The sequence below is a fragment of the Rhinatrema bivittatum genome, chromosome 1, assembly GCF_901001135.1.
Source record: "Rhinatrema bivittatum chromosome 1, aRhiBiv1.1, whole genome shotgun sequence".
Lineage (NCBI taxonomy): Eukaryota > Metazoa > Chordata > Amphibia > Gymnophiona > Rhinatrematidae > Rhinatrema > Rhinatrema bivittatum.
The window spans coordinates 124,970,648-124,994,940 of NC_042615.1; the positions used below are offsets into that span (position 1 = coordinate 124,970,648).

The 24,293-nt window shown below is 41.5% G+C and overlaps 1 protein-coding gene across 4 annotated transcripts in view; it reads left to right on the forward strand.

The window, feature by feature from the left end:
- LOC115083201 (general transcription factor IIE subunit 1-like) overlaps positions 1 to 11,620 on the forward strand; it is a 52,924-nt gene extending 41,304 nt beyond the window's left edge. For all 4 annotated transcript variants that reach the window (XM_029587024.1, XM_029587028.1, XM_029587018.1 and 1 more), the window contains exon 5: positions 9,834 to 11,620. In XM_029587024.1, the coding sequence (XP_029442884.1) occupies positions 9,834 to 10,234 (401 nt within the window). In that variant the 3' untranslated portion in view covers positions 10,235 to 11,620. The remainder of the gene's footprint in view (positions 1 to 9,833) is intronic.
- Positions 11,621 to 24,293: the final 12,673 nt, after the last annotated feature.

A 24,293-nucleotide genomic window follows, 5' to 3' on the forward strand; every position in this document is an offset into this window, starting at 1 on the left:
CATCTCTTGGGCTTGCCACCTCGTCTGACTACCATGCTGCCCATAGCTGCTTCCTCTCTCTTCCCTCGCCAGGGTACTGACAACAGCAAAGAACAGTGGAACAGCACTGCAGGGATAGGGTAGAGTTGGTGCAATTCTGTTCCTGTAGGCACCCTGCTCCTCCCTCAAGCAGGCACATTTTCTCTCTCTCAAAACCTGGTGTAGGCTGCAGGGAGGGAAGGAGAAGGACTAGCTGCAGGGACAAGTGAGTATGTGTGGTTTCTGTCCCTGTCCTTGCAGTGCTGACATACCACTGCTGCTTTATTGGAGTCTGCCTGCCTGCTGCTGCTCACTACCCCTGGCTTGACCAGGCAACATCAGAACTGCTGAGAACTGTTAGGATGCATGAGACCCATGAGACTGAGTTAAAGCAGGAGTATCCAAAAAAAAGGTCTTAAACAGAGGAGATGAATTTTACCTGGTAGTAAAATGTTAAGAGAAACAAAATAGTACTATGTGGCCCCACATGTGTGTTTAAGCTGTGCAGAAGAAACTATGGTTCCAGGGGTGGGAGAAGATAATGTCACTCAGTGCCTAATATTCCAAGCCTTGAAAAATACAGATTTAACTAAACCTCCAAGAATGTGTATGGTGGTGTTTTTAGAACTCTTGTACTCTACTTAAAAGTAGTGGTGGACAAGAACTTTTAAGATCACACAGAAGGCATTTGTGGACTCAAAAGCTCATGTACCTAACAAGCCTTCCCATAACTACTCACCTCAGCCTTGGCTCTTATCCCCATCATGAGTACACTTTCCAACTTTTAGGCCTTCATAGTCCTCCCCTACTCAATTTCCCTGTTTTTTGCATAAGTCATACAGATCCAATTCTCTATACTTCCTTCACCCTTTAGGTTTTTCCAGATTTTGTTTTTCCAGACTATTCTACCCTGTTCATTGTTTTTATCCAGGTTATTTCTACCCTGTTCATTGTAAAACAAGACTGTCTTATGTTTTGCTGGTTGTAATGTAAACCGAAGTGATAATTAATCTTGTTAATTGAACCTCGGTATATACAAATTTATAAATAAATAAATACCTCATTTTTGGATAATTTTTTTGTCTGCCCAGTAGAAGATATTGTAACCTGCAAAAAATGTAATTGTTGCCAGGATAATACAACTACTAGAACTTATGTTCTCAACACTGAATTAGTTCCCAATGTAGCCAATTTTGAGCTTTGTTTATATTTCCAGGTGCCTATGTGGCAAATACATTCCCTTAATGAATGCAGAGAGATATGCCATATTGGGTCTGACCAAGGGTCCACCCCTCGCCCACCCACCCCTAGCTCATCCTTTAATTTATAGGCAGGTGCCACTTTCACAAAAAAAAAACAAAAACCCAACAAAAACTTTATTGAGAATTTGATCAGACCCCTGTAGGCCGCTACCAGACATATAGTGAATCCACTAATACATTTTAAAGGACATTAGACACATTCCTACTCCCATAGCAACCTAAACCTTAACTAGGTACTGATTAAAATTTGAGATGAAGGCAGCAGTCCAGCAGCAAGAGGGGGCTTCCCAGTCTTTTGCATCGAGTGTCACATGTATGAATTTTTACCCACCGGTGAGAAGTTGTACATGTGCGTGCGATGCAAAGAGCTCCTGGCTCTCAGAGAACGAGTCTGATCTCTGAAGGCTAGAGTGGCAGACCTGGAGGAGCTGAGGCAGACAGAGGTATATAGATTAGACCTTCAGGGACATAGTAGCCAAGTCCCAACTTCAGGCTGGCAGCCCTGGTGCTGCCTTGGAGGAAGAAGGTCTCATGATTGGAGAGCATCAACCTGGTATAGCAGGAAAGGATCCTGTAGCAAGGACCTGCTCTCCAGGTGATGCACTATCCTTTCGTACCGAGGATATCTCCCCAAGGCCTACTGCCCAGGAGGGAAGGGTTAGGTCGGCCGTCATAGTAGGTGATTCGATTATTAGGAATGTAGATAGCTGGGTGGCTGGTGGGTGTGAGGATCACCTGGTAACATGTCTACCTGGTGCGAAGGTGGCGGATCTCACACGTCACCTAGATAAGATTTTAGACAATGCTGGGGAGGAGCTGGCTGTCGTGGTACATGTGGGCACCAACAACATAGGAAAATGTGGGAGGGAGGTTCTGGAAGCCAAATTTAGACTCTTAGGTAGAAAACTTAAATCCAGAACCTCCAGGGTAGCATTCTCTGAAATGTTACCTGTTCCATGCGCAGGTCCCCAGAGACAGGCAGAGCTCCAGAGTCTCAATGCGTGGATGAGACGATGGTGCAAGGAAGAGGGATTCAGTTTTGTTAGGAACTGGGGAACTTTTTGGGGAAGCGGGAGTCTCTTCTGAAGGGATGGGCTCCACCTTAACCAGGGTGGAACCAGACTGCTGGCGCTAACCTTTAAAAAGGAGAGAGAGCAGCTTTTAAACTAGAACAATGGGGAAAGCCGACAGTCGCTCAGCAGCGCATGGTTCAGAGAGAGGTATCTTCAAAGGATACTAATGATGCATTAGAATTAGGGCATCCCGACAGTGAGGTTCCAATAATTAGAAAAGTAGTCCAAGTGCCTGTAACTAAAAACTCACCTGAGCTAAAAAAAATTCTAACTTATCCCTATCAATTAAAAGCAGAATGAATATACAAACAAAAAAACAAACTTTGAAATGTTTGTATGCTAATGCCAGAAGTCTAAGAAGTAAGATGGGAGAGTTAGGATGTATAGCAGTGAATGATGACATAGACTTAATTGGCATCTCAGAGACATGGTGGAAGGAGGAAAACCAATGGGACAGTGGTATACCGGGGTACAAATTATATCGCAATGACAGAGAGGAACACCCAGGAGGCGGTGTGGCACTTTATGTCCGGGATGGCATAGAGTCCAACAGGATAAACATCCTGCATGAGACTAATTGCACAATTGAATCTTTATGAGTAGAAATCCCTTGTGTGTCGGGGAAGACTATAGTGATAGGGGTATACTACCGTCCACCTGGTCAAGATGGTGAGACTAACAGTGAAATGCTAAGAGAAATTAGGGAAGCTAACCAAATTGGTAGTGCGGTAATAATGGGAGACTTCAATTACCAGAAACCAATAGGGCAAGGAAATGTCTGAGTTCCACCAAGAATTTCAAAAGGTGTATATTTATTTCACAATGCTGAACTGGCAACTCCACTTTTAAGCAGCAAACATCTTAGTGCAGGTTGTTGCTTCGTTGGATTTCTAGACTTCAATTACCACAATATAGACTGGGTAAATGTATCATCGGGACACGCTAGAGAGAGAAAGTTCCTGGATGGAATAAATGATAGCTTTATGGAGCAATTGGTTCAGGAACCAACGAGAGAGGGAACAATTTTAGATCTAATTCTCAGTGGAGCACAGAATTTAGTGAGAGAGGTAACGGTGGTGGAGCCGCTTGGCAATAGTGATCATAATATGATCAAATTTGAATTAACGACTGGAAAGGGAACAGTAAGCAAATCCACAGCTCTCGTGCTAAACTTTCAAAAGGGAAACTTTGATAAAATGAGAAAAATAGTTAGAAAAAAACTGAAAGGAGCAGCTACAAAAGTAAAAAGTGTGCAAGAGGCGTGGTCATTGTTTAAAAAAAACCAAAAAAAAAAAAAAACCCATCCTAGAAGCACAATCCAGATGTATTCCACACATTAAGAAAGGTGGAAAGCAGGCAAAACGATTACCGGCATGGTTAAAAGGGGAGGTGAAAGAAGCTATTTTAGCCAAAAGATCTTCATTCAAAAATTGGAAGAAGGATCCAACAGAGGAAAATGGGAAAATGCATAAACGTTGGCAAGTTAAATGTAAGACATTGGTAAGACAAGCTAAGAGAATTTGAAAAGAAGTTGGCCATAGAGGCAAAAACTTTTTAAAATATATCCAAAGCAGAAAGCCTGTGAGGGAGTCAGTTGGACCGTTAGATCGAGGGGTTAAAGGGGCATTTAGAGAAGATAAGGCCATCGCGGAAAGATTAAATGATTTGTTTTCTTTGGTGTTTACTGAAGAGGATGTTGGGGAGGTACCCGTACTGGAGTAGGTTTTCACGGGTAATGATTCAGATGGGCTGGAAAATTGGGCATCTAAATGGCAGATGAAATTTAATGTGGACAAGTGCAAGGTGATGCATATAGGGAAAAATAACCCATGCTATAGTTACACAATGTAGGTTCCATATTAGGTGCTACTACCCAAGAAAGAGATCTAGGCGTCATAGTGGATAACACATTGAAATCATCTGTTCAGTGTGCTGCGGCAGTCAAAAAAGCAAACAGAATGTTGGGAATTAGGAAGGGAATGGTGAATAAAACAAAAAATGTCATAATGCCTCTGTATCGCTCCACGGTGAGACCGCACCTTGAATATTGTGTACAATTCTGGTCACCGCATCTCAAAAAAGATATAATTGTGATGGAGAAGGTACGGGGCTACCAAAATGATAAAGGGAATGGAACAGCTCCCCTATGAGGAAAGACTAAAGAGGTTAGGACTTTTCAGCTTGGAGAAGAGACGGCTGAGGGGGGATATGATAGAGGTGTTTAAAATCATGAGAGGTCTAGAATGGGTAGATGTGAATCGTTTTTTTTACTCTTTTGGATAATAGACTAGGGGGCACTCCATGAAGTTAGCAAGTGGCACATTTTAAAACTAATCGGAGAAAGTTCTTTTTCACTCAGCGCATAATTAAACTCTGGAATTTGTTGCCAGAGGATGTGGTTAGTGCAGTTAGTATAGCTGTGTTTAAAAAAGGATTGGATAAGTTCTTGGAGGAGAAGTCCATTACCTGCTATTAAGTTGACTTAGAATATCCACTGCTATTATTAGCAACAGTAGCATGGGATAGACTTAGTTTTTGGGTACTTGCCAGGTTCTTATGGCCTGGATTGGCCACTTTTGGAAACAGGATGCTGGGCTTGATGGACCCTTGGTTTGCCACAGGATGCTGGGCTTGATAAGAACATAAATCACAACAGAAGACCCAATACAAATTTGTAAATTCTCACAACTTTCAGACGCTGTTGTTAATACTGAGAAAGATCTTATATTATCATGACCTTCATAATAGACTTCATCGTGGGAGCTTTCGCTTATATCAACTCTGCCTTATATATAATCATTGGTCATTTCAGTCCTGATTTTGACACTGATATTAACTTTCATTTTTTTCAAAAACAATTTTTTTTGCACATAAAAATAGATATCCTAAAACATAAAAACTATATTGTGCTGAGTTACTGCACTTATCTTTGAAACTCTTTTCGCATCATCCGCGTACGTGGTTGTCTTGCTGAAATCCACAAGAACGGTCATCAGGTTCTTGTGGATTTCAGCAAGACAACCACATACGCGGATGATGCGAAAAGAGTTTCAAAGATAAGTGCAGTAACTCAGCACAATATAGTTTTTATGTTTTAGGATATCTATTTTTATGTGCAAAAAAAATTGTTTTTGAAAAAAATGAAAGTTAATATCAGTCAAAATCAGGACTGAAATGACCAATGATTATATATAAGGCAGAGTTGATATAAGCGAAAGCTCCCACGATGAAGCCTATTATGAAGGTCATGATAATATAAGATCTTTCTCAGTATTAACAACAGCGTCTGAAAGCTGTGAGAATTTACAAATTTGTATTTGATCTTCTGTTGTGATTTATGCAATTTCCGATACAGTTTGGAACAGAATCGAGATATATCCTCATTTTGACAACTTGATAAGAACATGCCATACTGGGTCAGAACAAGTCACAAATACCCAAACATTAAATAGATCCCAAGCTACTAATCTTTATTGATTATATTTATTCAGATTTTTATATTTCACTTTTTGACACTTCACAGTTTACATCAAAGTGGATTACATTCAGGTACTTTCCCCACAGGGCTTGTAATCTAATTTTGTAGCTGAGGCAACGGAGGCTAAAGGGACTTACCCAATGTCACAAGAAGTGACAGAGGGATTTGAACCCTAGTTTCCCTGGGTTGTAGCCCACTACTCTAACCACTAGGCTACTCCAATAGTGGTTTAGAGGTTTCTGCTCTAGGAACTTATCCAAATCTTTTTTTTTTTTTTTTTAAACCTAGTTACACTACCATAACCACATCCTCTGGCAATGAATTCCAGAACTTAATTGTGCTTTGAGTGTGAGAATTTTCTCAGATTAGTTTTAAATGTGCTACTTGCTAACTTCATGGAGTGCCCACTAGTCCTCCTATTATCTGAAAGAGTAAATAACTGATTCACATTTATCAGTTCAAGTCCTTTCATGATTTTGTAGACCTCTTGTATCCCCCCCTCTGCCATCTCTTCTCCAAGCTGAGCAGCCCTAACCTCTTTAGCCTTTCCTCATAGGGGAGCCATTCCATCCCCTTTATCCTTATTTGGTCGCCCTTCTCTACTTTTTCTAGTGCAAATATATCTTTTTATTTTTTTTTTTATTTTTTATTTTTTTTTAGATGCGGTGACCAGAACTGTATTCAGTATTCAAGGTGTGGGCTCACCATGAAGCAACAGAGGCATTATGACATCCACCATTTTATTTGCCATTCCTTTCCTAATAATCCCTAACATTGTTTGCTTTTTTGACTGCCACAACACACTGAGCAGACTATTACAAAGTATTATCCACTATGATGCTTAGATCTTTCCTGGGTGGTAACTCCTAATATGGAACCTAACATAGTGTAATCACAGCAAGGGCATATTTTTCCCTATATGCATCGCTTTGCACTTGTCCATATTAAATTTCATCTGTCATTTGTATGTCCAATCTTCCAGTCTCACAAGGTCCTCTTGCAATTTATCACAGTCTGCTTGAGATTTAACTACTCTGCATAATTTTGTGTCATCCGCAAATTTAAGTACCTCACTCGTCGTGCCCCTTTCCAGATCATTTATAAATATACTAAAAAGTACCAGTCTTAGGCACTCCACTATTTACCTATTTCCACTGTGAAAACAGACCATTTAATCCTACTCTGTTTCCTGTCTTTTAACCAGTTTGTAATCCACAAAAGGACACTGCCTCCTTTTTAAGTTTTCTTAGAAGCCTCTCATGAGGGACTCTGTCAAATGCCTTCTGAAAATCCAAATACACCATATCTAATGCTTTGCCTTTGTCAACATGTTTATTCACCACTTCATAAAAATGTAAGACTTGTAATGCAAGACTTCCCTTGGTTAATCCATGCTGGTTCTGTCCCATTAAACCATGTCTATCTAAATGTTCTGTGATTTTGTTCTTTATAACAGTTTCCACGATTTATCCTGGCACTGAAGTCAGGCTCACCAGTCTATATTTTCCCAGTTCTCCCCTGGTGCCCTCTTTAAATATCGGGGTTACATTGGCTACCCTTTTGTCTTCAGCTACAAAGAATGATTTTAATGAAACATTTTTACTGAAATCTCATTTCTGAGTACTTTCAGAACCCTGGGTACATACCATCCAGTCCAGGTGTTTTACTGCTCTTCAGTTTGTCAATCTGGCCTACTACATCTTCCCGGTTCACCATAATTTTGATTCAGTTCATCTGAATCATTACCATTGAAAACCTTCTCCAGAACAGCTATCTCCCCAACATCTTTTCAGTAAACACAGAAGCAAATAATTTTGATCTTTCTGTAATGGCCTTATCTTCCCTAAGTGTCCCTCTAACCCCTCGATCATCTAACTGTCTAACAGACTCCCTCACAGGCTTTCTGCTTTGAATATATATTAAGTTTCTATTATGTCTTTGCCTCTACTGCTAACTTCTTTCCAAATTATCTTAGCCTGTTTTATTATGTTTAACCTGCCAATGCTTATGCCTTATTCTTCATTCACAAATTGGAAGAAGGATCCATCAGAGGAAAATAGATCTTTTGGCCAAAATACCCTTTCACCTCACTTTTTAAATATGCTGGCAATTGTTTGGCTTTCCCGCCACCTTCCTTACGGTGTGGAATATATCTGGTCTGCGATTCTAAGATTGTTTAAATACCATATCCATGCCTGTCGCACACTCCTTACCTTTGTAGCTGCATCTTCTTTTTTTTTTCTCCTCATTTTGTTTCCCTTTTGAAAGGGTTGGTTTGGTTTTTTTTTAGTGCTAAAGCCATGGATTTACTTACTGACACCTTCTGTCATTAATTCAGATTTTGATCATGTTATGATCACAATTGCCAAGTGACCCCACCACTGTTACTTCTCTCACCGATCCTGGTCTCCACTGAGAATTAGATCTAAAACTGATCCCTCTTTTGTTGGTTCCTGAACCAATTACTCCATGAAGCAGTCATTTATTCTATCCAGGAACTTTATCTCTCTAGCATGTCCTGATATTATGTTTACCCAGTCAATATTGGGGTAATTGAAATCTCCCACTATTGCTGCACTACCAGTTTTTTAGCTTCTTTAATTTCTCTTAGCATTTCACGGTTAGTCTCATCATTTTGTCCAGGTGGACAGTAGTATACTCCTATTGCTAGACTCTTCCCCAACACACAAGGGATTTTTACCCATAAAATATTTTGTTATGCATTTAGTCTCTTACGGGATCTTTATCCTGTTGGACTCCATGCCATCCCAGACTTAAAGCGCCACCAAGTTGCTCCTCTCTATCATACCCTGGCATCGCACTTTCCCATTTAGTTATCTTCCTTCCACCATATCTCTGAGATGCCAATTAAGTTTGTCATCACTCACTGCTATACACTCAAACTCCCATCTTACTTCTAAAACTTCTGGTATTAGCATATAAATATTTCAAAGTTTTTTTTTGTTTGTATTAACATTCTGCTTTTCAGTTGTTGGGGATAATATGGAATCTCTTAGCTCAGGTGATTCTTTACTTATAGGCACATGGACTACTTTTCTTATTACTGGACACCATAGAAGGTGTAGCTATTGGGCATGAACTCGGATGCGAAAAGGGCCTTACCTTTTCGTCATCAGCGGAGTCAGCCCCGGTGATGCCCCGACTCCTCCTCTTCCGGGGCCGACTCCACCCCATTTTGGTATCGCACATAAGGGACTTTTCGCGTGTGATCCGGATGGAAAATGAGGCCCAAAGAGGATAATCTTCAAAGGAGTTGTGTGTGTAAGTAGCTTGTACTTACATGCTATTTATTTTACAAACATCAGAAATGCACACATTTACCTGCACAAAAAAATCATCTAGGGGTGAGGCCAAGAGGTAAGTTCTTTTGTGAGAGATTTCCATGAATACATTAGGCAACTACTTTGCACAATTTTACACCTGCTAATTACTAGCACAAGTGATATCACTCATCTGTTTGCTTTTGCTGGATTGGAGGTCTGAGTGAACTGGGGGCAGTTCAGGGTGAAGTATTAGGATACTCGAACTGGAAATGAGTGAATTGGTGGCGGTAATGGCAAACTGATGATTTCAATCATGCACGCATGTTTTAAAAGCTACCGATTGCAGCATATAAATCAGCATTTTATACAAACAAGCTATATATTTTTTTTTGCTCATCAAATATATGTACATATGTTTATAAAATAGGCAGGAAAAGTATGCACTTTCAATGTATGCATGTATGTTGGGGGGGGAGGGGAAGTAGAAATACACATTTTATAATCTGCACTTACTGACACATAGGTTATAAAATATTGTTGTAGATTTCCACATGGTGCCATATGGGGACGCTCAGTTATTTTGAATATTATCCTCTACATTTAAAAATTCTTTATAGCAGGCTCAGAATGGGAGAAAATCATTGGTATGTTTTCAGTTCTAAAACCTTTGTTTAATGAGTAACTGTATTTTTTCATTATTCCTATGATTCTATTTCAGCTGCAGATGTTTCTACAGCCTTTGATGAAAATGTGAATTATAACTCTTCTGCTGATAATGAATTAATAAGGACTCTTCTAATCCATGAATTAAAATCAGCTTCAGGCCCAGGCATGGCCCCTGCTCCAAAATGCAATCAAAGTGATTCAGAGAGTGATACCAGTGAATCGGAGGAGGACAAGAAGCAGACAAAACCAGCTGTGGTCAAAGTAGTGAGCAGCAAAACAGAGCATGAAGGAGAGGAACAAGAAACACTAGATCCCACAGTCATGGTAGCAGGAAAGTGCCATTGCTATAGTGAAGTCAGTCAAAATCCAGAGCTTGTATCATTTATGACAGAGGAGGAGCGAAATGCATATATCCAAGTGGGTCAACAAATGTTCCAGTCTGCTTATGAGTAAATCTATAGAAGTTTTCAGAATCTTACAAATATTAAGGGATGGAGATTTAACCATGTACAATAGTGCACATGCACCACCAATTTAAAAAAACAAAAAAACTGTGCTGTGTAGCACCTAGGCTTCAATTCTCAGCCCCTTCCCTCCTGCCCTCACAACATAGAAACAAGTCTGCCTGGACTATGACCATCTCCTTTCCTGACATTACAAGGCTGCCCAAATCCACTTCCCTGAGTTCCTGTAACTAGGCAGCAGTTGAGGCACTTGCTTCCAGTTGATTTGTCCCTTGCTATCAGAATGGCACTGGCTCATGCCTTGTGCATTTTAATGTGAAGTGGGGCTAACCTGGTGTCATTTTGACAGCAGGCAAGTCAACAGGAAGCACAAGCCTCTCCTTATGGCAGGGGGTGAGAGAATGGGACAGTTTTGGGGTGTGTTTTTTTTTTTTTTTTTTTGCAGCTGTAGGTTGGGGACCAGTAAACCTATGTTGTGAGGGCAAAACTGGGTCTGGGCAGCCTTGAAGAATCAGGTGAGTGGTGGACTAGTGGGGGCAGGGTGAAATCAAGATCTGGGCAGCCTTTTTGTGCAGAGGGGAGGGTATGTGAATCAGGTGGGCTTGTGTTGTGGGGTCAAAAGTAGTGAGTGACTGGGGTTCAGGAAACCTTGGTGTGCATCATTAACTGAAGCAGTGACTCTACATCTGTGCAAATATTTACACACCTTTATGAATGGATTGGAAAATGTCACTATCATACAAATCTTTCTTTTCAAACAAATTTAAGAAAATATAGGCAAAGGCTTTATTAAATGAAATTTAATGAATCAATTACTTATTACATTGAAATGTAAAATGATCAAGGACAATAGTCCTTGCATGAAAAGTGCCCACCAGCTGATGGGACAGGAGAAGGCAGGTGCATATTCTTGCAGAACTATGAATAATTCTAAATTGTGACTTAAACATTAGAAGATATATTTGTTAGAACTGCAACACCTAAACAGTAGGCAAAGATTCAAAGCATGGAACACCTGGACTTTCAACCACATAAATATCTACTAATATTATCACAAAACATTACCAATTGCCCTGTTGTATTTTATTCTTCTCTGGGGGTTTAGGGTAACTTTAACATATGATTTTTTTTTTTTGTTTAAAATGCACACTAATTGAAGAAAGTCCTATATTTTTCTTGGATATAGCTGCAGTATGCAAAGCATGATGGAAATACAACATTGTGTCTTCTGCCTAAGTGGCCATAGTTTGTATTAGCTGAAAACTTAAGTAAAGCTTATATTGTGCATCATTGAAAATGTATTATCCAATCACATTAGGAATTTTATGTAATAATCTAAATACTTTAAAAATAAAATGATCTTTTGCAGCTGTCACTGTCCTCTCGGATAGGCTTTCTTTTAAGATAATCAGTGGTTTGGGCCTAAACCAGAACACTGACTAGTGTTAACTCCCTATATATTTATGACAGACACCAAAGTCATCTTTTACTTTGATTATTACTTTTACTATATGCAAGTAGTTAAGTGTGCGGTGGCAGTGAAAAAAAGCAAACAAACAATGTTAGGAATTATTAGCAAAGGAATGAATAATAAAACCAGAGAATGTTATAATACTTCTGTATTGCTCCAAGGCAAAACCACACCTAGCATACTGTTTGCAGTTATGGTTGCCACATCTTAAAAAAAAAATAATAAAAAAATATATAGCTGAACTGGAAAAGGTATAGAGAAGGGCAACCAAAAATGATAGAGGTTGGAACAGTTCCCCTATGAAGAATGCCCAAAGCGGTTAGGGCTATTCAGCTTGGAGAAGAGTCTGCTGAGGGAGGTATATGATAGAGGTCTATCAATTGGTTAGTTACTCTTTCAAATACAAACACTAGGGGACACTTCTTGAAGTTGCTAAATAGCACAAAAATCAGAGAAAATTCTTTCACTGAAAGCACAATTAAGCTCTGGAATTCATTGGTAGAGGATTGTAGTAAAGGCAGCTAATATAGCTGGGTTTAAAAATAGGTTTTAACAAGTTCTTGGAGGAGGAGAAGTCCATAAACTTATTAAGCAGATAGACTTGAAAAAAAGCACTACTTATCCCTGTTTCGAACCCTACTAGGTACCTGTAACCTGAATTGACTACCTTTAGCAACATATACCAGGCTTGATGGACTCTCGGTCTATCCCACTTAGGCAATTCTTATGTTCTTAGTGTATCCTTCAAAGCAGTTCTAGCAGTGTTCTACTGTACAGTATTAGAAAAAGCACACTTGCAAAAAGAAGCAAAAGCTCAATCAGCTCAATTATTTCTTCAATGTGTTACAGTAAAATGCATATCAACTGCCCATCAGCTTTACTTCTTGGAAACCAAGCCATGCTGCTGAATCAATTTGTCCTCCTTGCCTCTATTATGAAATATGCAATTGTAATCATATTCTGCAAGGCCAAGATATCAAATAGCACATGACATTGTAACTGAAATGACCAGCACATTTAGCGGACACATGTACTAACATTGTTACAATAGGTAACATGCCCTATACATTATTACATTCTTCTCCTTTTGCAAAATCCTGATTACAGCAAAGAACATAGAAAGCAGAAGTAGCACACAGTAGCTACACTACAGCTCTGTTAGAGCTGATGCCAGCACAACTATGTGATTGCAAACAAAGCCCCAGCCAGTCCATGTTGAAAGAGTGCAATCAAAGGGGACAGCCTAAGGGCCAAGGCACTAGAGTTCAAAGTGCAGGCAGCAGGACCAGGACTGGAGAGTGCAGTATGGAGGAAGCAGCAGAATGAGATGAGACACCAGCCGCTGGAGCAAAAGATGAGACATGAGGAGAGACACCAGCAGGACTGTGACTGGAGACCACATCAAGACAGCAGGCATAAGGGCAGAGCATAGAGGAGGGCATTATAAGTAGGCAGCAGGACAACACAGGCAGACTATCCATGTCAAAAGGCTGTCACCAGAACTCTGTAGTCAGGGCAGTACCATGAATCTTCTTCCTTTAGGTGCACCAGCTCTGCGGTCTCTGGCCCTGATCCTGCTGCTTCCATGCTGCGCTCTCTGGGCCTGGTCCTGCTGGAAGTTAATGCTATGCCTCCTTTCCATGCAGTCTAGCATCTAGTGCATTGTCCGCTCTGTTTGTGCTGGTGTTGGGTACTGCAGGAGCTGTGGTTGGTGCTGTTTGAGCTGAACTCTGACGCTCCAAAGCCAGCTTGTCCAGGCTTGTGCGTTCATCTTGCTGGCAACTGGCGTACTGGAGGCAGGTACAGATAGCTGGGACCAGCAATTTCTTGAGCAACAGCTGTGGAAACAAAGACATAATTATGATTGCTAACAAGTACACATAAAGGGCTGGATTTTAAAGGCCTAGCAACACGAGTAAAGCCCCAGGACGCGGGTAAGTCCCGGGGCTCGCAAAAAGGGGTGGGGTGGTCCAGGGGCAGGGCCAGAGGCCTCCGACACAGTAGCCATTGCCGCTGTGTTGGAGGATTGTGTGAAGGCAGGCTACCGGTGTGTGCAACCTGCGCCTGCCTCCAGCTAGGTGCAAAAGGTTAGATAACATTTTTTTGGGGGGGGTTAGAGTAGGGCTGGGGGGGAAAGGTTAGAGGGAAGGGACATTCCCTTCCAAGCTGCTCCGATTTCAGAGTGGCCTGGGAGGGAACAGGGGAAGCCCGTGGGCATCAGCACGCACAAGGTGCACTAGTGTGCACACCGTTGTGCACCGACCCCTGATTTTATAACTTGTGCATGCAAGTTATAAAATCATGTGTACATGTGCACGTGCATATGTACACCCTGCACAGGTCTCAAAATTTACCCCACATTGTTCATCAAAAGCTGCACACTTTGATGCAATGTGGGCATTTTATGCCAAAATATGTGGAAATCTGTAGCAGCCTTAACATTTACAGGTGAAGTGAACTTACCAGCTCTAGCACGTGGTATCTAGCTGCTCATCTATCCCCTTGCATACATCCAGTGCCAGCCATTTGATCAGTTGATCCTCTACAGGGGTCATCATAATGGGACCAGGGGCTACTCCTACAGTCTGACACAGATATTTATTCCAGCTCGCCATGTTGGGCTTAAGTTGGGCCTTTATGTCACAGTAATGATGGGTGATCTACTCTCCAGTCCTTTTTACTCCACTGTGGCAGGATTTGGCCTGAGCAATAGTGTTCCAATCACATAGAAAAGGAAATCTCCATTTATCATGCCAAAAGATTAAAATAAATAAACCATACGCAGAAGCCTGACAATGTGCCTTATTGTCTCAAAGGCCATCCGGACAGTTCAATTATTTGCGGTATCAGTCACTATTTTATATATTTTTTTATGCATTTAAAATAAGTACAACTTTTCTATTGAAATGACGGTGGCTCTACAATGGCCAATGTTTCACATAAAATGCTTGCTCAGGAGCCGTGTAGTCATTTGAAATAATTTTTCTGTATCAATAAGTTCTCCCTTGGACAGGACGCCACATCTCATTGCATTTTCTATGTGATTAGTTGAGTGTGGAGATTTCTTAGCTCTTTTTCTTTTGCTGGGCAATAGTGTGCCAAATCTGCCCCTTGGCTGCCCTGAATGTCTTGGCAACCCCAAGATGTTCTCCGTATCGCCCTGAGCGAATGTTGTTGTTGTTTCATTGTAAACCGTTGTGATATGTATATTTTACAGGAACATCAGTATAGAAAAGCTATAAAATAAATAAATAAAATAAGATCCACTGTGAGTAATTCTACCAATGCCAACAAACCAACCCACATCAAGAATATTTTTTGTTTTTTTATATATATATTTCTTTTCCCTTATCTTAAATCTCCAACCTAGGTTACAAACATTTATTCCATACTCTTTCTTCAAGACAAAAATTGCATTTCTTGAGCTGAGTCGTGCGGTGGGCAAGTGGTTTTCCCCTGATGAAGAACTTCTTCGAAACTTGGCCAGGTCGGGCTAACACGCTGCCGTGAACGGAGGACCTTTCAATGTGGATTGAGTAAAGCTAAGTACAACTGTGAGGTGTAGGACAGTGTATATGAGGTGAACGATTGAGATCTCAGTTTAATGAAGTTCCTTTTTTGAGGTGGACTGTTCCATCTGTTTTTTGGACAAAAATTCATTTTTGACAAGATGTAATCAAGTTCTAAAAAAAACAATGATCAAAAATATTTTTGAATAAATAATAATAAAAAATATCATTGGGGGATGGTGGTTGTTCGTGATTAAAAAAACAGTAACAAAGTTAACCTGGATGGTAACTTTAAATTTTTATAAAACAACCGCTTTCCTCTTTAAAAAAAAAAATGTTTGTGTGAAAAAGTTGATTGCAGAAAAGAATTTTTGTTTTGCTGAATGTCTTGGCAGCAGGTTTCCCAAACAGCATGTCTTAGTTTTTGAGGACACCATTTATGATCGTGTCTTTGCCCTCAACGCTGAACTTTAAAACACAAAGCCAATCCACCTGCCAGTTGAACAGGGTGCCGCTTTCGGAGAGGTGTCCCTTTCCTTGCTCCCCCTACCCGCCCTCTCAGTCTACCCTACTCTGCTGTCCTCCTTCCACCACACTCACCTGCCTATCCCATTCCCCCTCCTCCCTGCCTCTTCTCCTCCTCCACACCACCACCACCCCACAAAGACAAACTGCACAAACTTATAAAAACTTTCATACACAGATAAAGAAAAGATAAAGGTAAATAGATGATAAAATACAGGACAATGCGGTCAGAAATTGTTTTGAACCTCCTCTACACTTCTACCAAAACCTGCTCTCTCCCCCATGCCTGCCACCCCCTCAAAGAGGCAGCTGTAGGAAGCTGGTTTTTGCATTCGGTGGTTAGTGGGGCAGGCCCATGGACGGCTGCTCTCACCTTCGGCCCTGAACGTGTTGAGACAGTGGCAGATATCGAGAGAGGCCCCCCGAAGAGAGACTCAGCTGAGCACCACTTTCTGCCTGTCTGCCTCTCCCATAATCGCCAACGCTGATCCTTCCTTGCTCGCATGGCAGGCTGCTGTGCTCTGCCTGCCTTTGCCACTGCAGCTGTCCCTTGCCCTTCTTAAAGGGCCCATGGCAGGAATAGACCAGCGGTGCCCAGTGATGACATCACAGCGTGGAGACCCTTGAAAGACCACAGCAGCAGTAGCTCCTTGCCTTGACAATAGGTCAACTACTCCAGTAGAAATGCTTTGCCTATCCAACTCTCTAAAGCTGTTCCCAGAGATGGGAAAGAAAAATTCTCTCAAAATTATAAGCAGGGAGATGGTGGTGGAAAAACAAACTCCCTCCTTCAAACAAGCTGACACAAAAACTTCTGCAAAAACTAAGTTCTTACACCTCTTTCTAGGTCGGTGCGCACTGTTAGCCCGTGATTGGCCGCGCATTTTCAACGCGCTATTCTTACCCCTTATACAGTAAGGGGTAATAGCACCCGCATCATGCAAATGTATGTTGATGGGCCTATTCGTTATTCCCGTGCCATACAGAAAATAAACTGTGCAGCCAAGCCACACATTTTACTTTCAGAAATTAATGCCTGCTGGCACCGGGAAAGTGTACAGAAAAGCAGATGGCCCGCGGGTCGGAAGACGGACGCTGAATTATGCTGGCGTCCGTTTTCCGAACCCATGGCTGTCAGCGGGTTTGAGAACCGATGCTGACAAAATTGAGCGTCTGCTGTCAAACCCGCTGACAGCCGCCGTTCCTGTCAAAAAGTATTTTTACCGCGGGCCCTCATTTAAATACTGGATCGTGCGCACAGAAGAGTGGCCTGGGTGCAGGTTGGGAGAGCAGGCGCTCGCCTCAGAGCACCGGCTCTCCCGCCGATTTTACTGTATCGGCCTGACAGTGAGTTTTCCTCCTGAGCTGGGAGAAGGTAAAAAAACAAACCAGCTCTCTCAAAAAGTTCACACCTTAGAACTCTTCTTGTTTATCCCACTAGTGCAGACAGAGAGCCCACTGTGATTCACAAGAACAAAGCCTCCACCTCACAACAAAGTTACTTCTAACCACACTTTCCTCATGCTCAATCCAATTTTTTTTAATGTAATTTTTATTAATGTCAGCATAAGCAGCCAAACAAAAGACAGTGTCGCAATGCTATCATCAAGCATAAACAGCACAGGTAATATTGAGCATCATACAAATAGTAGTTACAATAATACTAACAGTTTTTGTCAAAGAAATTATCCCTCCCAAGCTGAGCAGATTCAGGAGAATAACCAAGGGAGTCTGATCAGGCATACATAACTCTAAGGTCATAAGAGCACTTATTAAGAATGGCATTCCATTTGGCAATGAACTCGTCATTAGCAAATAAAGAAGGCTCCTTATTCATACGTAATCCTCTCTGTATTCTTTTAGCATGGCAACACTCCCCCAACGTGTCTGTGTGTAACTCCATATGAATTTAAATTTTTCTTACATTTAACTAATTCATTCCAATCCCCTTCAGGGGAGGATTCAACATTCTCTAACAATCTGCACCCAGATAAAATTCCAGAGCAGCTTGATCTGTAAAGCTATACATTTCATCCATCATCAGTCAAGGTGTATATATAACACTGAAGATAACAACAATATTAATCTTCTTTATACTCTCATAGAGGTAACCTTATATGGTCCAAAACATGCAGAGAAATTTCACCCCTATTCATCACAATGTTCACATACCATAGGGGTCACATACACTTTTCTGCACATATTCCAATTCTATATATAACATTATATTCACATATTACCTTTGTATTTCACAAATTTTATTCATAATCCTGTATTAAATGTTGCGGTTCTGGCCGTGAGCGCTGCGACCAGACCCTTACCTCCGTGCTCCTGGACCTACTCCCGCTTCTGGAGGCCTGGTTTGCGCCCTGTTCGGCGGGGGCCCACCACTGGGAAGCTCCTCATGGACGCCCTGCTTCTAGGCGCACGCGCCACTTGGACGCTTTTCTAGGCAGTTTCCTGCCAGTGGTGACTCCGCCCAGTTCCTGATGTCAGACGCCGCGGACACTGTCTTTGCCTTGCAACGGGTTTACCTCTTGGTTCCCTGTTGCGTCGTGCCCCGGCATGAGCTGCCTGGCTACTCGCTCCGTTCCTGCTTGCCTGCTACAGTCCCTGCTTGGTTCCAGTACCCGAGTCCTGCTACAGTCCCTGCCTGGTTCCAATACCCGAGTCCTGCTACAGTTCCTGCCTGGTTCCAGAACCCGAGCCCAGGGATCTTCTTAGTGTTTGGGTAATTGCCAGGTTCTTGTGGCCTGGTTTTGGCCTCTGTTGGAAACAGGATGCTGGGCTTGATGGACCCTTGGTCTGACCCAGCATGGCAATTTCTTATGTTCTTATGATCTACTGTCCTAGTCTGGTTCCAGTCCCCAGTCCTGATCAACAACCCGCCTAAGTCCCAGCGGCCGGGCCCCTACAGGCTCCTCCCGGGGGGGCTTCGGCTTCCAAGGGTGAAGCCGCCTAAGTCCCAGCAGTTGGGCTCCTACGGGCTTCTCCCGGGGGAGTACAAGCTTCCAGGGTGAAGAGCACCTCTACGTCCTGCCTGAACATTTGCCTCCCGGCCTGCCACATACTAGAGACATTGACCACCTTTCCCAGTCTCCTGCAGGTCGGCCCAAGGGTCCACTTAACTAAGACTCCATAACATTAAACATGTTACATTTCCATTTATTACAAATCTTCATAAATACATATACAAACCTATTGATTCTTTAAACATACTTGCTGGTGGACCTAAGTCTTAAACACACTACCTGGTGAACATTACTAAATGCACCTTACATTCTAAAAAATCCACATTCCCACATACATTCATCCCCCATTCATACACACCTAAATATACTCTCCTCCCACAGTAAAACACTCCCAAAAGAATCCTCTCGTATATTGTCTTGGCTTAATCTTATCTTTATCCTCATGATTCTTCCTACTGTCCTTGTAGTGAAACCTGTCTTCTATCTCTCACACGCCTTCTTTGTATTCATATCATTCCCACTTCTTGTCTCTGTAATGTTCCCTACAAGGATCCTTGTTTCGTCAATAGCTTTATCAGGGGATAGTTTTTCATTCGCTTGCAATTCTCAACCGATCAAATTGCTGATCCCAATGACACTTTAATATAAAATTAGTGAAGACCATTCGATGGCGTCATTCATGCCCGGGGGCAATTCAGTAGAGAGTTTAAAAATCCATCTTTGCTCTCTATAATTTAGGAGAGAGTGAATATCTCCTCTCGTGTTCACTGGGATCATATCTAGAATGGTCCACTGTAAATCAGAAAAGCTGTGATTTTCTGATGAGCAATGCTTAACAAGTGGTGTTTCAATATTGCCTGTATTAAGTCTACTTCTGTGATCTCTTAGTCAAATTTTGATTGGCCTGGATGTCCGACCAGGCCAATCCCACAGGGGCACTCACATTGTAATAGATACATGACATGATGAGAATTACAATCAGTTACTAGTTTCCTCTTATATTCAACATTGGTTATCGGATCTTTCCAAATTTCTCCAGTCATAGCATTGTGACACGTCACAATTACCGCAAGCGATGAGGTCTTCAGTTGCCTCTGCGGTCGCTAATCTGGCTAGAGACACGGATGATTAACAAATCTTTTTTTTCAAGAAGTGTGCCTGTGGATACACTATATCGATGACCTTCTCTTTTTTTGGAAATCAGATAAATTACATCTGCAGCGATTTCTTACATGGTTAAATATGATAGACAGTGACTTGAAATTTACATCTAAAGTCGATGACCAACAACTTGCTTTTTTGGATATTATGATAATTAAAAACGGCATGAAAATTCAGACTACTTTGTATCGAAAGGATATTGACAAGAACAATTTTTTGAGATACCAAAGTTTCCACCCTAGGGCCTTTAAAAATGGCCTCCCGGTGGGTCAGTTCTTTCGTCTACTGTGCCTTTGCTCGTCGTTGAAAGATTTCAAATCTCAAGCCTATGATTTAGCCAAGTGTTTTTTTTGAAAGAGGATATCCTTTTTGAATCATTAGATCAGCCTACAAAAGAGCATTATATTCTCCTAGAGAATCTCTTTTAATATATCAAAACAGGAAAACTGTCTCCCAGGTTGTTTATGTATTACAATTTACAAATCTGGCATCAGATATTGCCAAACGTATACATAAACACTGGCATGTACTCCAACTTCATCCGATGTTTATTGAACCCTCTCATCTCATTCCAGAGAGGATCGAACATTAAGAATCACCTGGTGAGGGCAGCATTACCGACCCCTCCGCATTCACGTACAATTGGTCTTCATACAACTTGCGGTAATTGTGACATGAGTCACAATGCTATGACTGGAGAAATTTGGAAAGATCCGATAACCAATACTGAATATAAGAGGAAACTAGTAACTGATTGTAATTCTCATCATGTCGTGTATCTATTACAATGTGACTGCCCCTTGCTTTACGTTGGTCGGACATCCAGGCCAATCAAAATTTGACTAAGAGAACACAGAAGTAGACTTAATACAGGCAATATTGAAGCACCAATTGTTAAGCATTACTTATCAGAAAAATCACAGCTTTTCTGATTTACAGTGGACCATTCTAGATATGATCCCGGCAAACACCAGAGGAGGAGATATTCACTCTCTCCTAAATTATAGAGAGCAAAGATGGATTTTTAAACTCTCTACTGAATTTCCCCGGGGCATGAATGACTCCATCGAATGGTCTTCACTAATTTAAAGGGCTTAAAGGGTTAAAATTAACAGCACACTTTGAATTCCCTTGCTCTTGTTTGGTCGGTTTTGAATCTACACGTAGGCTTCAAATACATCAGTTTAAAGAGGGCGGGTCCTCCATTATGCCGGCCGCATAGACGATCTGTTCTCCAAATCTAGCTATGTACATTCCTAAACCTGCTTGACTTGAATGCTGGCGTTTTTATTTATTTTTATTTAAAAACTTTTCTATACCGTTGCTAAGTTAAACACAGTCGCAGCGGTTTACATGTAGGCACATATTTAATGTAGGTAAAAGTGTACAATAGTACATTCTAACAGGTGCCGTCAAAGGTTCGGTTACAATATATCATTAGACATAGTCATTTAGCCAAGTAGTTCATGACCAATTGTACCAAGGTACTTACACCGGTAGTTTTATTACACATAGTATTATAGTTATGGTTTATTGTGGTGTGGAGTTCATAGACTAATCTACTGTATAGTCCTAAGGACTGTATGTTGGTGCCTTTCTGTCTTTTCCTGAAATATTTCTCTCTATTCTCCTGTCTCTTTGTAAAATGCTTGTTTAAAAAGCCATGTTTTTAGGTTTTCCTTGAATGTCTTGAGATCACTTTGTAGCCTGATCTCTGGAGGCATTGTGTTCCAGATTATGGGTCTGGCTAGTGATAGGGCTCTTTCTCTCACTTGTGTCAGTCTTGCTGTTTTAACTGATGGAATGGTTAGGAGTGCTAAATATGTACTTTATTTCAATCCACAGTGTTTAAAGCCGCAATACCAGCAGTGTTGGGCGTTCGGCGGAGCAGAGCTGACGAGCTCTGGGCTCTAGTCCGTTTTTTTTTTTTTTGGAAAAAGATGTTTTCTATTCCATTAATGTTTTCTACCAAGTTGGAGCTAATGTTGCAAACCTTTAATGTGAAAAAAAAGTTTAACAAAAAATTTTCAAAATTTTTTTTCTGCTTAAAAGAGCGGCATATTTCAACGTAAATTGAAAAGGGTTACCCCATGATTAATTTAAATGAGCAGGCACATTTGTAATAAGTGCATAACAGTTAAAACACTGTTTCAGCAGACATGTACAATAGCTCATACATGAGGGTGTACCTTATTCAATAACCTGCATTGAACATATGTTATTTTCTCAAGTGCCTATGCAAACCCAGTGCAGGATTCCTATTCCAGCATTTCAGTCAAAACATTTTTATTTTTTCCAGCTTTTCTCACGCCTGCCCCTTCTGTGCAGTTGTCCCTGTCCTCTTCCTGAGCCAATGTAATAAGTTGCACTGAGCCTACCATGGGTTTTCACGCTGGTTTTAATGCAGGTTTTTCGGCACTAACCTTGCTTGGGCATGTAATATAGGTTTAGTGCCAAAACACCCATGCTATAAAACCTGTGGTATGCTTAGCATGGGCGTATACAAATTGCCTGTAAAAGAGGGTATTAGCTATTATAGGGCAATGTAGAGAGCCACACTGGCAGGAACACATTTTAGTGCTTGCTTTTTTAACACAGGAAATGTTAATGCTTGTATCAGGGCAGAAATAAAACTTAAGTCACATTTCTGGTGGCCATTTTAGTCCATTGTGGTGCTGTGTGTAGGTGCCTCTCTAAACTTTTCTGTGGCAAACATGGGATTACGTACATTTTCTTTTTTTGGGTGATGCTTTGGTACATTTTGCGAATGGGCCAAAAATTAGAGCAGCAGAAGCTTTACAGCAAAGAAAGAAAACATTTTATCACAGAAGAAGAAAGGAGGGTCCAAAAGGAGCAGGCTATCCTGGCTCAAGCAGTTAACAGAAGGGCATGCAGGCACCAGATATTTTGCCAGAGGATAGCACTGTTAGGGGTTACCAGAGACAAGTGTGGTGCAAATATATAGATTGAGCTCCAAAGCAATTCTCTCTCTCTGTATATTTCTTTACGTAATTTTTATGATTATTTAATGTTATCTGCCATAAACGTTGGAGGGTGTGAGATACTAATGATTTTAAATAAAATAAATAAATATAAATGAAGACATATCGGGGATCATATTGATCCTCTAAGCCATCATGGATATGCCTTTCCAGGCTTGGTCAAGCTTCTTACTCCCTTTCATTTCCTTGGCTGTAGTGGCTGGTATAGCTCAGTCACTATCTTCAAGGCATTTCAGCCAGGTTCTGAGAGCCATGATGTAACGGGTCAGAGAGTAAATAATGTACCCAACAGCAGCTTACAGAGTGGCAGGAGATGAAGCACGCTTTCTTCGATTATAGTTGGCATGCCAAATATAATTGGTGCAATTGATTGCACCCATGTCATTCTCCCCCACATGGGAAAGAAATGGTATACCATAACAAGATGCATTACTATTCCCTGAATAGAAACATAGAAACATAGAAATGACGGCAGAAGAAGACCAAACGGCCCATCCAGTCTGCCCAGCGAGCTTCACACATTTTTTCTCATATTTATCTGTTTCTCTTAGCTCTTTGGTTCTATTTCCCTTCCACCCCCACCATTAATGTAGAGAGCAGTGATGGAGGTGCATCCAAGTGAAATATCAAGCTTGATTAGTTAGGGGTAGTAGGGGAAGTAACCGCTGCAATAAGCAAGCTACACCCATGCTTATTTGTTTTACCCAGACTATGTTATTCAGCCCTTATTGGTTGTTTTTCTTCTCCCCTGCCGTTGAAGCAGGGAGCTATGCTGGATACGCGTGTAGTATCAGTTTTTCTTCTCCCCTGCCGTTGAAGCAGAGAGCTATGCTGGATACGCGTGAAGTATCAGTTTTTCTTCTCCCCTGCCGTTGAAGCAGAGAGCTATGCTGGATATGCGTGAAGTATCAGTTTTTCTTCTCCCCTGCCATTGAAGCAGAGAGCTATGCTGGATATGGGTTGAACGTGAAGTATCAGGCTTATTTGGTTTCGGGTAGTAACCGCCGTAACAAGCCAGCTACTCCCCGCTTTGTGAGTGTGAATCCTTTTTTCTTCTCCCCTGCCGTTGAAGCAGGGAGCTATGCTGGATATGCGTGAAGTATCAGTTTTTCTTCTCCCCTGCCGTTGAAGCAGTGAGCTATGCTGGATATGCGTGAAGTATCAGTTTTTCTTCTCCCCTGCCGTTGAAGCAGAGAGCTATGCTGGATATGCGTGAAGCATCAGTTTTTCTTCTCCCCTGCCGCTGAAGCAGGGAGCTATGCTGGATATGCGTGAAGTATCAGTTTTTCTTCTCCCCTGCCGTTGAAGCAGAGAGCTATGCTGGATATGGGTTGAACGTGAAGTATCAGGCTTATTTGGTTTGGGGTAGTAACCGCCGTAACAAGCCAGCTACTCCCCGCTTTGTGAG